At 31.8% G+C, this 14,638-nt stretch overlaps 1 protein-coding gene across 5 annotated transcripts in view; it reads right to left on the bottom strand.

The window, feature by feature from the left end:
- Positions 1 to 1,217: 1,217 nt before the first annotated feature.
- Positions 1,218 to 14,638, bottom strand: part of LOC143249626 (transmembrane and coiled-coil domain-containing protein 3-like) — a 63,733-nt gene continuing 50,312 nt past the window's right edge. For 4 of the 5 annotated variants that reach the window (XM_076499832.1, XM_076499843.1, XM_076499812.1 and 1 more), the window contains exons 12-15: positions 12,778 to 12,928; positions 11,738 to 11,817; positions 6,328 to 6,477; positions 1,218 to 4,687 (exon numbers count right to left, since the gene is read on the bottom strand). In XM_076499832.1, the coding sequence (XP_076355947.1) occupies positions 4,583 to 4,687; positions 6,328 to 6,477; positions 11,738 to 11,817; positions 12,778 to 12,928 (486 nt within the window). In that variant the 3' untranslated portion in view covers positions 1,218 to 4,582. Of the gene's footprint in view, positions 4,688 to 6,327; positions 6,478 to 11,737; positions 11,818 to 12,777; positions 12,929 to 14,638 lie in introns of those variants that run through there. The other variant, XM_076499854.1, reaches the window with a different exon arrangement.

Genomic DNA, 14,638 nt, shown 5'->3' with positions numbered 1-14,638 from the left:
GAATTAAGCACAAAGTTACACAATGGGTTATCTGTGCTCTGCCCACCACGGGTATCGAAACCCGGTTTTTAGCGTTGTAAGTCCGCAGACATACAGCTGAGCCACTTCGGAGATAACCTTCTAGTAGCATAAATTGTTTATATTTCAAGGAAAAACGTATGCTCAACAAATAGAAAATAGCATTTGTTCAAGTTATGTCAGAAAACGACTAGTTTAAAAGTAATTTAGGAGTATTTTGAAGTTACTCACTCATACATAGCTATAGCTACCTGGTAAAATAAATTTAGTTAATCCTCTATACAAAGATTGCCGAGTCTGTACGGAATAATTGATCTCGATGCAAATATGGTATGTTATTTACGCATTTCAGAGTAAGGAAATTCGTTAGTATATAATTGTTCATACAGTATATATACATAAAAAAAACTACTTCTTGTCAGCGCAACAAACATTAGAGAAATAAATGGCTACAAACAAAATAAATAATTTCTGTTGTACATACTGATATACAGAAGACATATTAACGCTAGAAATAAACGACCTTATAACACTAAAATGTTTGTATTTAATTAGACACTCAGCGTTTTGGTTTGTTTTGAATTTCGTGCAAAGCTACTCGAGAGCTACCTGCGCTAGTCGTCCCTAATTTAGCAGTGTAAGACTGGAGGGAAGGCAGCTAGTCATCACCACCCACCGTCAACTCGTGGGCTACTCTTTTACCAACGAATAGTGGGATTGACCGTAACATTATAGCGCCCCCACGGTTGATATGGCGAGCATGTTTGGTGTGACAGGGATTCAAACCCGCGAGCTTCAGATTACGAGTCGAGTGCCTTAACCACCTGGCCATGCCAGGCCCTCAACGTTTTGCTTTACAGCTTCTTTAAGAGCAATTGTGTTTCAGTTAACACTTTTGAATAAGCTGCAAAACGAAACGTTGAGTGTCTAATTAAATAAAAGCATTTTGGTGTCATAAGGTCGTTTATTTCTTGTATTAAAATAAAAGTTTGGAGACGACTTGAATGGGTAATGAATAAAACTATTATAACTGTACAACGTTTCGGCAAGGTTATATGTCAACGCCTGGTATATAACTTTGTCGAAACGTACATTTATAATAGCCTGCATTACCCATTCAGGCTGTCCACCGACAGTTACTTTTTGAAGTGTGTTCTTTATCAAGTACAAACAAAATGTTTTTAGTGAAAATACAAAAGTTTCATAGTGTAAAAATATTTTATTAGGATCTTCTTTCTTCAACTAACATTAAAACACATTCCACATAAAAAGGTGTTACATGTGAAGTGATAAGATAAAATAAACAGTGCAATGCTATCTTTATTTCACTTATAAGTTGATCACGTTCAAAATAGTGTCTATTTTTCAATATAACTGATGAAGGGGAAAGTAAGGATGTAATATAACTTTGTATTTTGTGTTTACAAAGAAGTATACATGAAAATTATCCTTACATGTGTCAAAATGCTGAATTTTCATAAGTCATCGCAGTGGTATTCTACACAAAAATATGCTATGTGGAACATTTTTAGTATAACACATCTTTACTTTTCAACACTAACACTTACATTTATAAATAAAAATAAACAAAATATTTACTTCTACAAGCTGCCTGAATTGCAAGTTTAAATGTGTGTGTACATGCAGTGTTTCTTATACAAAGGCTTTGCAAATGGCATTGTTGTACAAATATGTTACTTCTTTTTTGATTAATATCAATAATAATTGATTGAAAACTGCAAAATAGTACATTTAACTGAAGCTAAAGAGATGATAATGCAGGTAATACAATTAAGAAAAAACCTTAAATTTTGGTTTTATTAAAAAGTTACTCATAAGTAGTAATGTCTCCAAATTAACAACATATTTTTATGTGTTAACTTCTGTGGAATCTAGTTTTAATTATATGATTTCATATCAGTTCTGACATATTATATTATATTATATAAAGTTTTATGTCATTAAAAGCGAGGTAATGCACATAAGTATTGAAATTGCAATTCTAATACATTTTACCATTTTTTACATCCAGCAAAATTATACTACTTGTTATTTATGATGGTGATATTTTTAGAAACATAACTAAATTATTAAGATATCTGCACTCTGACCTGAACATGGATTAAACAAAATGTTAACACAAGACCCATCAAGTTAATACTTGTAAAATAGAGTTTACAGCACATTAAAATTTTTTGATATTTCTTATTAGTAATTGTAAACTATAGGTTTGTAAATCTGATCACCTTCTGTACACAAAATAACTCAATGTCCATTCTGTTATTTTAAGTTACAAGCACATTCAACTTTGAACATAAACTTCTAAAATTAATACAAAGTAGGACAAGTTTAAAAAAATATCCTCTCAAAATACACTTCGTATATCAATGATAATAAATAAATGCTTAAGAAACTCTCTTAACAAAGGGAGCAAACAAGATAATTAAGACCTTTTGAAAAACAAAATATTATATGTTCTTACAAGATTAGTTGTTTAACTTTTACAGGATGTTTTTGGAAGTAACTTTTTCAAAAGAAAATTACATAACCCTTCAATAATAAATCTGTATAATACTTGACTTTGAAGATACATCTATTGAACCAAGTTATAAACTACAAAGCTTAACGTTTTACCAGTGCACGAACTGTGTCTACAGGTTCAGCTGTATAACTTTTACAATATGTAGTCTTTTGTATGCATTGCAAAATCTATATAAATTATTAAAATAGTATGCTTTTAAAACTGAATCTATTGTCAAAATAATCTTATGAATATTTTTTAACACAATCTATGAGAACAATTTAGAACTCATAAAATATATGTATTTTAATTACAGGATTTTATTAGTTAATGAATAAATAAATTAATACAAATAAATATATTAGAAATTCTGAATATACCAAATAACGTTTTGACAAATGAGTAAAAAAACAGAAAACAACTAATAATTGAATAAGAAAGGAAATACTACATATACAAATGTTGATATTCTTCCACAGTTAACCCACTAATATTGTGATGATGCCAGGTTAATCCTGGGGAAACATCAACTGTTGCATATGTTCCTTCTTTCATATTCCATCTTTAGCTGTTTTGTTCTATAAATAAATATTGTTCTAAAATAAATGAGATCAGAAAATTTAAAGTGTGTGACCTTTACAACAGAAAAAAAATTTGTTCAATTATCTTTCTATAATTAGTGTTGTTTATTGTTAATATTTAAAAAGAAACATTACATGATTATAACATACTCAAAATAATAATAAAATGGTCAGAAAAAGGTTTGTAGATAAGTTGCCAATGAGTTCTCTCACTGTCAATTCATCCCATTTTCAAAAACTTAAGCTCTATTTCAGCAGATTTTTCACAAAACATTATACTATTTCTTAAACTAAAAGTAAAACCAGTTCTGTGCACTAAATTAAGTCATTCAACATTTGTTCGAAAAAATATCTTAAATGATTAAAGTCTCATCCAAGTGTAAAGTTTTTTACTGATTAAAAAACCAGATAAAAGGTGACGTCATAAACACATGCTAATCATCATAGTAGTAGTTTCATTGATAAAAATATTCTCATTCCCTGTCATATAGAAATTCCTTTTGAAAGAAGCACAAGTTTCCAATGATTTGCATCTACATTATCCTACCATAGATATAAACCAGCTAACACGTTTTTTCTATAAGATACTGTATATTTCTGTGTCTTTATAATTAATTAATTTTCATATATTACAATAACTTTCATAATTCACAGTTCTCAAGTAGAAAAGAAAATGGTTTATAAAGACAATAGTTTGTATTTACCATTTTTACACATTATGAATTTTCTGCCAGAAAATAAAACGTTAAGAATATACATTATCTTAAAACACAACAACAAAAACCTTTTATTTGACCAAAAGCTTATGGTACAGATTACAAATACTTACCTTTATATGTTTATTGCAACATGTAAAATATTCACAAAAAAAAATTAAATGCCATTGGTTAAAAAATCAGCCTTTATATTAAAATTGAGTTTTCTTTAGACTTTTTTTTTCTTGGTCCTGAAACTAGAATTTGGGCTCCATGCTCAGTTTTTCACTATGCTTGAGCTGATGACAGATTAAGCTTGGAGCCCAAACATCATCTCAGGATCAATAGAAATCTACAGAAGATTTGGTCTACAGGTTTAACACGCCAACTAAATTTACACAAACAGAACTTAACATTACTATTATATCACATTATGTGATTATTTAACAACAGAATGTATAAAATCACAAATTTAATAAAATTAGGTTTTCATAAATTAAAAGGTTTACTTAGATTATACAGATGGAGAACAACAAGTCACAGTAAGTGTCATTCAGCACTAGAGTTTTCATCCTTGATACATGTACTCTTGTACCCATGTGCTTTGTGTTAAGGTTTTTCCATCATACTATGTTAAAATGTTAAGTGACATGCCTATCATAATTCTAAAACTGAAAAAAACAGACTGTGAAGTAGTGAAATAATATGTATGCAATATTTAGTGGTACACCCAGAAGTGCTATGTTATATACTTGTAGAGGAGCTGGTCACTTTTGTTTATTCCATGTTCCTACGAGCCACACTGTCAGCTTCCACATCACTGGAGATAACAGCAGGCTTAGTGTGGTAACACTGATAAGAAGTAGGTATTCCTAGAGGTAATAGAAAGCACATATATTTACCTCTTGATGTTTTTCTAAGGAAATGTTAAAGAAACAAAAATATTTATTTACTGAGAACTGCATTATTTGTTAAAGGGAAAATACTTTATCTTTGTAAATGAAAAACAATAAAATAGTATAACTTTCTTCAGTTTAATTATGAGAAAACCCATAAAGAGATGGTGCTGTGGTATTGCTCATTCATCTATAACAATGCACACTAAACATTTTCATGTTAATAATCACAAACTTGCTCAGATTACAATTACACAAAAGTTTAAGCATTTCACTTTTAATTTTGAAACAGGCTTCAAAACCCAGAATAATAAAGTACAATAATATAGAAAAAATATTTGATTTCCTATGGAGAAATAATTTAGAAACCATGATTAACTTATGCAGGTGCAGCACACCTGGCCTTGTAGTCAAACAAGGATTGTTTTTAATTTTTATTTTGCAGTGATAAGTATTTGGCCTTTTTATTTTATACTGTTGCTTGCAGTTACCATTTTGTTGTATAAAGAATTATATTTAATACTATAGTAGCTAAACTCAAGACATTAGCAACATCAGCTCACTGAAAAACCACTGACACAAGATGAATTGTCACATCTGACATATTAACTATTTCAGAAGACTATTACACCGATTTGACATTGTTTTTAAAATCGTTCAGTTATCGTATGAATAAGTATATTATAAAAAATTTATCCTGTAACTGTAACTTTCACAAAGAGCCCTTACTTAACTTATGTAACAGCACTAATAAAATTTCATTTTTTTATCTTGGTAGGTATGTTTCAAAATTGTATGGATATATTTGCACACAGTAACACACCTGAACTGAATTTGTTTTTAAAAATAAAAAACGTATGGTCAAAGGATACTTTAAAAAATTATAACTCAAAAAGTAGGTTGAACACCTCGATTTTTTTTGTAGATCATATTCAGAGATGTAAGAATATATGGTAAAAATATGAAAAGGCTGAATGACTGGTGACATGGTCAAACAGTGGCCTGAAGTAGGGCTATTTTTAGCTAAATCATAAAAAGTTGCATGCAGCTAAATTTTTTTACAGGAGATCTAACAGACTTTTAATTACAACAATTGCTGATTTATCAACTGATATGTTATAGGAAATTTGAAAAAAAACATTCAGCTTTGTATCATATTAAGTCTTAAAGCTATGGCTTATTAAATAAATCAATGTTTTTTTACAATTTTGGGTTTTCAGGTGATTTTACAGTCTCACTATGCAAATCCTAAGAGAAATAAACTTGGTTTGAGACCATTTTTGGATTCTGTGAGATTAATTCAGTCAGTGTAGCAAATTTCAGCCTTCTACCACCATTACTCTTGCAGCTTTAAGCAGCCAAAGTTGCCTGAAAATGAGTTCGCAACAAATAAATAAAAATTAATTAAATTTTACAGGGCTGTAAATCAGAAACTATTAAATATATTGATCTAATCTTTGGCAATTTTTCATTATATAGGTAGATAAGCACATGTGAATTTTTTCAAGGCATTCTGATGGGGTCACCTGCAGCCCTCTGGATGATTTGACACAAAATGACCCTCTATCAATTTATTCATAATGTAATGATGTAAAAAAAAAAAAAATCTTAATTACCTCTCTAGAGATTAAGCCTAACCTTCGAGCTCGGCTTCCAAGTACAAAAGAAAACTCGCTAACTTGAGCAAGGCCAACTGAAACCAGACATATTATGGCCCATCCTCGGCGACGAAGTAGTATTCTCAAAACAAGGAAACTACTGCAAAACTGAGAAAATAAATTGATTTTGAGATATCAGTATAATTTTTTTACATTCATAATCACAAATTTGTATAATTGTAAATGTTTATTTTTCAATGCAATATTTATGAAATATTCTAGCTTAGAACATTCTTGTCCAATTGTCTGGCTTCCGTTTATAATTTACTATTACTTATTTTAAATATAATAAACAGCTAAGCTGTTTATATTGGAATTAAATGTAAAAAAACAACAACAAAATAAACCTGTAATAGAAACCTCATCCCATAACCATATAAATATATTTTATTATTATTTCTACTTCCCTTCTCTAATTAATCAACCAAAATCCAATTTTAAAAGCTGATACGAAATGGTGCATTTGTCACATGAATTTGATCAATGTTTTCAACCCCAGTAAAGTGTAACTGATAGAGCAACAATTATATCTAAATTATTTACTGATTTATTGTTATTTGAAATGTAAAAGGAACACACTTAAGAAATACAAAAAATCAGTTTTTTAACCATGGAAATGCATATATAAATAGTTTTATATTTAATGGAGGAAAGTTCACATTTTTAATGTCAAACACTACAAAAATTCATGTGACAAACATACTATTTTGTATCATCAGATTCTCCAATGTTTATGAACCACTGGGGAATTTTCATAGTGTTTGATATTAAAAATGGGAATTTTCCTCCATAAAATATAAATCTATTTATATATGCATTTCCATGGCTAAAAAAAACTGATATTTTTTTGCATTTCTTAAGTGTGTTCTTTTTACATTTGAAAATTACCCAGTGGTTCATAAACATTAGAGAACCTGATATGATTCTCACATGAATTTTTGCAGCATTTGACATTAAACATGGGAATTTCCCTCCATTTAATATAAAACTATTTAAACATGCATTTCCATGGTTAAAAAATGATTTGATGAACAGTTTGAAAAACTTTATGTTCATTAATAACTTAATGGTTACATGAAAATTTTTTCAAACTATTTATCAAAGGTAAAAATCTACTGTGAAAATATTATCAGTGTAGAAAAATGTTATCATCCTGCACAATGTCTTACTTCCTCTCACATAACAGCTACAAACCCACATTGACTTGATGGAAGGATTGGTGTAACACAAACTAGATGAGCCCCTTCCCTCAGAAAGTGACCAAAGATGACCTAGATGGTGTGCAAATAAAGTGTATGTAAAACACAAAAATGGGATACCACACCAATTCTGATACAGATATATACGCTTCATTTGTGAAACTGATGTGTCACAATAAGGGTGGAATCACAGGAGAAACCCCATAAATTACATTAAAAAACACTTGTGTGCAGTGGCCACTGAATGGTAGACAGTAATCTAGAGTTCTATGTTAACCAATGCTACCTGTACTGTGGTATAAATACCTAGCCGATGGTAGAAAAAGGTTTGGTTTGTTGTGAATTTTGTGCAGTTACACAAGGGCTATCTGTGTTAGCCATCCCTAATGTAGCAGTGAAAGACTAGAAGGAAGGAAGCTAGTCATCACAACCCACCACCAACTCTTGGACTATTCTTATACAAATGAATAGTGAAATTGATCATCACATTATAATGCCCCCATGACTGCAAGGGCAAGCATGTTTGATGAAATGGGGCTTCAAACATGCAACCCTCAGACTGTATGTTGAGTACCCTAACTAGCTATCTTGGTAAACTGACAGGGAGGAAGGGAACACCAAATGAGAAATTAGGAAAGCAGCTATTGAGGACAGTTTAGCTCATCTGATAAGGGACCAGACAAAATACAAAGTATGGGAATGGAATGATGTGGTTCACACAAATGAGGTTTTCTGAGAAGGATAGGTGAGAGGGGAACAACAGGTGTCAGTAAGAGTAGAGTGGAGCAACAAAAGGGGCTTTACAAAGAGTGACTTGTATGATGGTAATAACATGAGGAAAAAGATGGACATGCGGAAAGGTCATAGTTCCCTCAGTCCTCATTAAGGGTACTGATAGCTAAAAAATGAGGAATGGGAGACCAAAACCTTGAAAGTTTGGAATTCAAGTAAGTGTGGCAAATTCATCCAATACTGGAGTTCCACATTAGAGAATTAAGGAACTACCCCATTAGAAGAATCTTGTTGGGGAAGGATAAATGATCTGCAATGAGATTCAGTGCAGATGGTATGTGGCATGCCATCAACTGAATGTGATGAGGCTCAAAACAGGTTTCATACAGAAACAAAGAGATTTTGACCAAGTGTTCTTTTGCTAACTGATATATGAAACAGTCATGGAGTTGTAGAAACAGATAACAACAAAACAGTTCTTAAGAGAAGGAAGAAAATAAACCAAAGCCTGATGAACAGCAAGCAGCTCTAAGAGGTTGATATTCAGATAAGACTCCACTACAGACTGAATTCCAAAATCTCTTTAATGTATACGAATCCCAACCTGAAAGAAAAACATCCATGAAAAGGTGTACCTCAAGGAGGAGGAAGAGGAATACCCACTGTGGTGTTGTCTCAATTCAACCACCAGTCAAAATAAATATGTAGGAAAAGAGGATGTTGGATAGGGGTGTTCAAATGATGCCAAACAAGGTTCCACTGATACTGTAAAGCATATTGAAGATGTTGCAGATGGGATTGACTGAGGAGAATGAGGGGTTCCAAAGAAGTCCATAACAAAACCTCTTGTGCAATTGAAGAAGGAGAGGAAGAAACAGTGTGAATCAGGAGCAACACAGATCCAGGTGTAGAGGAGAAAGTTGGGTTCAGTTGAAAAAGGAATTGATAACTATTCCAAGATGAACAAGGAATTAAGTGCTGAAGAGGAAGGAATTCTCCACCTCGATCAACCAACCTACCAATGCAGCTTCTCAAAGAAAAACAGAATGCAAAGGGAAAACATGAAATTCAAAGAAGCTAGAAACAGCCAGTCATCCATGTAAATGTGGAAATGATGGCTCCTGTAATGAAGATAATGAGCAAAGGTCTTGACCACCCAAGAAAAAACATAGAGAGCTGAAACAAGTCTGAACAGAAGAGCCTGGATCAGGTAGGTGCAACCCCAATGAACAACAAATTCTGAGATGTGGAGGTAAGCATCTATGACATATATCTCCATCCTCCACAGACCAAAAGTGAAAACCCATCAAAGAGTTAGGTATGACTTGAAGAAGGTTTAAGAAGCAGTTCAAGGGAAAAAGAACAGTGATAAGGCACCAGTCCCTAGTCTTCTTTTGGGGACAACAAACAAGTGTGAATAAAAAACCTGGATGAGAGGGACCCTCCCATTTCACTTTACCCTTGTGAAGAAGGTTGAAAATGACCTTGGACAGACAATGGTTGGAAATGGGATCCCTAGGAGGGACAAGGAAATCTGATGAGGGAAGAAAGACAAAGAGTGAGCCTTTTGGAGAGAACCTGCAGAGCCCAAGGGTCTTTAGTGAAAGATCCCCAGAGTGGGAAAAAGATAAAATCTCGCACTCACCAGACCTGTACCAGACTACAGTCACTTGGACCATCAAGGGCACTGAAGTCATCAATAAAAAATGATGGTTGACCTCAGAGACTCCTGAAGCAGGAATAAAGAAGATGAAGCATAGAAATAGGCTTAAAAGGAGGTTGAGATAAATGAGAAACCAATGAAGAAAGGAGGTGCATAAATAGGCAGACATAATTCTGGATTATAATGAGTCAGGAATTATATTTTTAAATAAAAATATATTTAAAAGACTTTTAAATATATCTTGCCTTAAGAAGGGAGTCGTACATAAGCCTTATAAGGTGGTTGGGGATTAATGGACACTGGACAAAAGGACGTCCCAACCCAAAAGATTCAAACAACAGAAGAGCCATGTTTGGTGGGATAAAGCAGAAAAGGACAATCGTGTCAGAGTGGAAGATATCAGGAAATGAGGATCTACCAAAATTCCCTCAGGGAAATTATGAAGAAATGCAGATAAAAAGTGAATGGAGGAAAGGGAACAAAGGAGAGAGGATAAGGTGAGGTAAATACAGGACAACAGAGATTGGGAAAACATGACCAAAGTATTGGGCTCCGAATCTCATGGAAACAGATGAGAATTCAACTGCTGTGAATCCAATAAAAAGATAGGTCAAACTGATAATAAGTTAAAGCATGGGCTTCCATGTTACATGGAGGTCAAGATATACAAACCCAAAATGTAATTTATCTGCAAACCTGTTAGCAGGAACCCCAATATCTTATCAGAGGGGAGAGAAAATACTGGGCAGAAAGTGGCCCACTTAAAAGGGCTCAGAAATGTCAAAGAAAATGAAGTACAAGGATAAAACATAACAAATTTGATTGATCAACTTTAGAAGAGGAGGAGGAGGCCTGGGTGCATCTACTGGAGCTAAATAGGACATAGTGGTATAGGATAGAGGGAGGGGGAGGAAACAGACTGTCAAAATCATTGTCCTCTTGCACAAGTACCCATGACAGGATAATCTTCAGGTAAATCTAAGCCTGATTTAAGTAGCCAACTCCCAGCAAACCAACGCTGTAACACCTGCTGATAACAATGGACCCCAAGCCATTGTAGATAAAATATGGGTACCTGCTGTACAACAAGAAGCAGTAGCAATAGTAACATTAAACAATGAATTCATGATAGATATGAGTAGAAATAAGAAAAAATTCAGTTATAAATAATTAAAAATCCATAATATTAACATGTACAAATAAAAAATTAGAGAACATATGAAATTAGATGAGAGTACCAAGGCTAGTGGCAAGTGAAAATTTACACACATAAAGAGGAGTATAAGTCAATAAAAGCTATTATTGGAGAGGTAAGATATTGTACCAGACTTAACATAAGCTTTTAAAGAAACTACATTAATTAGTATTTCAAAATCTATCAACAGATATTTTTTAATTTGTTCTAAATGCAATTAAGTTTTATTTCAGGACTGTTTTTTTTTTTACAGAATTGTATAACAGTTCATATTAAACTTTCTAATCAGTTAAGTTGATATTGTTTATCTCTCTCCTAGTTTTAGTACCATAATGGATTCAAAACATGCTAAACAGCAGTTTGCTTAAACAACACTGATACATTTATTTATTAGCTTGTTACATTAAATGCATTAAGTTTAATACAAACATTATTGAGAAGAAAGTATTTTTACTTTAGAAATGTAGTATAACTTGTTTGTTGATTGGACTAATACTGAGAAACAAAGGTCTAAAGTGAGAAATAAAGAATAAATAAGAAAAATCAATAACTTTCAACATTAACAATGTAGGTCCTTACCTTCACAAGAACTACTGCTATCGTAAAATAACAAAAAATTGAGGCAGTATAGATTAAGAAGGATGGAAAGATATGTAGTCCTGGAATATACATAAATTAGGAATGTCCACGTATTAGTATCACAAACATTAACTATATGCAAGGAAGAGAATATTCAAGCTTTAAAAAATACATGTAATTTGCAAAAATCAGTAAAATAAATTGTTGATGTAAGATGCAAAACAGAAAATATAGGAGCTTCTAGATTTATAAAGTACTATTTCATTTCAGTAAAAGCAAAGATCTTTGGTCAATAAGAATAAAAAGTGCCAGAGGTTACAAAGATGGATTATGAATAAAGTTTTTAGTACACACAAAAAAGGCCCAAGAGAAAAAAAAGATTTTTAAAAAGATATCGTTGTGATTTAAAAACAACAACAAATTTCCACTTGCTCTTTCAGATGCATTCAACATCATGTATGTTAGTCATCAAATTATGGCTGAATTGTTGTATAATTGTTGTATAATGTCAGGTACAATGGTTTGTCTACTAAACACACTAAGCTACTCAAAAACAAAAAAATATATATATAAGAATGAGTTTAGATCAGTTAAAGTACTACATCATTTACTGTTATAATTATTACAATTCTTTTTAAAACCAGTAATAACAGAAAATACATAAATACAAATATATCATGATGATTAAGCTTGAATATACAACAACTGCCTGTTGTAAAGAACACAACTGTGTAGAGGAAAATGTTTCAAAAGACAGAAGACTTTCAAAAGGTTATCCTCTCTAGTTGTGTTATTTAATAACAGGCAGTTGTTTTTCAATCCACTTTATTCATCATGAATACTCTGTTTGAACAATCTATCAAAGAATACAAATAAGCAACTGTAAACAAATTTGTAATCATTACTAACTCTTTATTAAAATTTCACTTTTCATTAACTAAGAAGTAATTAATTGGAATTTCCGTATAATATACCGAACAAAAATATATTTAAAAATCAATCTTTACAAAAATTATTTTAATACACATAATGCAGCTTACCAACTGTAGCAAAAAACAAGCATGCAAAAATGTCTCTCACAGGCTGAACAATTGTGATTATTTCCTCAACCATAGAATGTGACAATGTGGTAAGAACAACACCAGATATAAAACAACCCAACTCCATAGATATTTTGAAAGTGTCTGTGACCTGGAAAAAATAATAACTCATTTTCTAACTAATATCTTGGACCTTTTTTTCAATATAGTGCAATTCCTAAATGTCAAGTTTTAAAAATGCTGATTTAGAGCTTTATGGATTTTGTATATAGAGATATAAGCTACTAAATGTATATTTACAGTTGTGCAACTTGCTGTTAATAAATAAACAGCAACTTTTCAAAACAGTAATTGGGAATCATGTTTTGTATATTCATACTATGGGAACTTAGGTAACAGTGTTTTTAGAAAACAGTTTTATCATTCCACAATGGAAAGATTTTTTTAAAACACATAATTTAAAGCAATTAATATCCAGAATTATGTAAGGACTGTTCTCTACATTAAAATACTTTCTTGTATTTGTGAGTACTATATGTGAAATAAATTGTTTATACTTGAAACAAAACATTGTAAAATTGAAGGTTTTATTCTAAGTTAATACCATAACAAACTATGTTTTACATCTCTTATATATACAGTCCATGCAGGTTTGATTAATACTCACTGGCGGTTCACTATCTTGTGTTTGGGAGGCAATAGCTTCTCTGATTTTTCTCAGTTTGGTGTTTTCTTCTCTGTCTGTTATTTTTGTATTTTAAAGTCTATTTACCTGGTTGTTTTCCTGCACATGATAAGCTACAGTTGAGGTCGTTATAGCACTGTTTCCAATATTTCTTTGGTGTTTTTTGTACTTGATCATGTAACAGGTACTGTATTTCTTCAAAGTATTGTTTACTCCACTCATACTGCATATTATAAGTCTGTTTGTTTGTTCTGAATCTTATGCAAAGCTACATGAGAGCTATCTGCGCTAGCCATCCCAAATTTAGCAGCGTAAGACTAGAGAGAAGGCAACTAGTCATCACCACCCACTGCCAACTCTTTTACCAACGAATAGTGGAATCGACTGTCACATTATAATGCCCCTTTGTCTGGTGTGACAAGGATTCAAACCCATGACTCTTGGATTATGAGTCGAGTGCCTTAGCCACCTGGCCATGCCGAGCCTACATACTATAAGCTATGTTCTTTATGAGAAGACTGAGAACTACAGATTTTATCTCAATAGGATTGTCTTGCAGTGCACAAAAACATAAAACTATGGTGATGTTAAGTTCATTCATTATCATTCAAAATGTTTCCCCTATGGTTAGTATATGAGGAAGAAGTGTTTTTTACTCAGTTTTGATTGTCAGGATGTGGTTCATTAGTAGTTGAGACAGGTTAGATCATATAATCATGTATTATTTAAAGTGTGAACAATTTATTTTTATATATAATAATACCTATAACTCAATTTTCCTTATGCTTATTATACTTAAGTGACTGATTCACCTTAAATATTGTTAAGCAATAAAGTGTGCAACAATTTTGTAATGTTATTCAGTTGCAAAGATCAAGGTTTTTGATTATTCAGTTTATGTAAAGGTTTAAATCTTTGATTGCAAATTCTGTATTCATCGTAATTTCTATATGGTTAATGACTAACATCAGATTTCAACTATCATTGCAACTGTTTACTAAATACGTTTTAAAGCAATGCTTTATAGGTAAATTGCTCTTTACATTGTTGCCTGATTAAGGCTGCAGCAAGAAAGATTAAAGCTAAAAAAAAAGTATTTTAATGTAGAGAACATTTGTGTACAGTTCTATAAATGGAGAGAATAATTGTATTTAATTCCTCTTAAACATAAAATTC

The sequence above is a fragment of the Tachypleus tridentatus genome, chromosome 1 (genome assembly GCF_004210375.1).
Source record: "Tachypleus tridentatus isolate NWPU-2018 chromosome 1, ASM421037v1, whole genome shotgun sequence".
NCBI classification, from domain to species: domain Eukaryota; kingdom Metazoa; phylum Arthropoda; class Merostomata; order Xiphosura; family Limulidae; genus Tachypleus; species Tachypleus tridentatus.
This window is presented reverse-complemented; position numbering and strand designations above follow the sequence as displayed.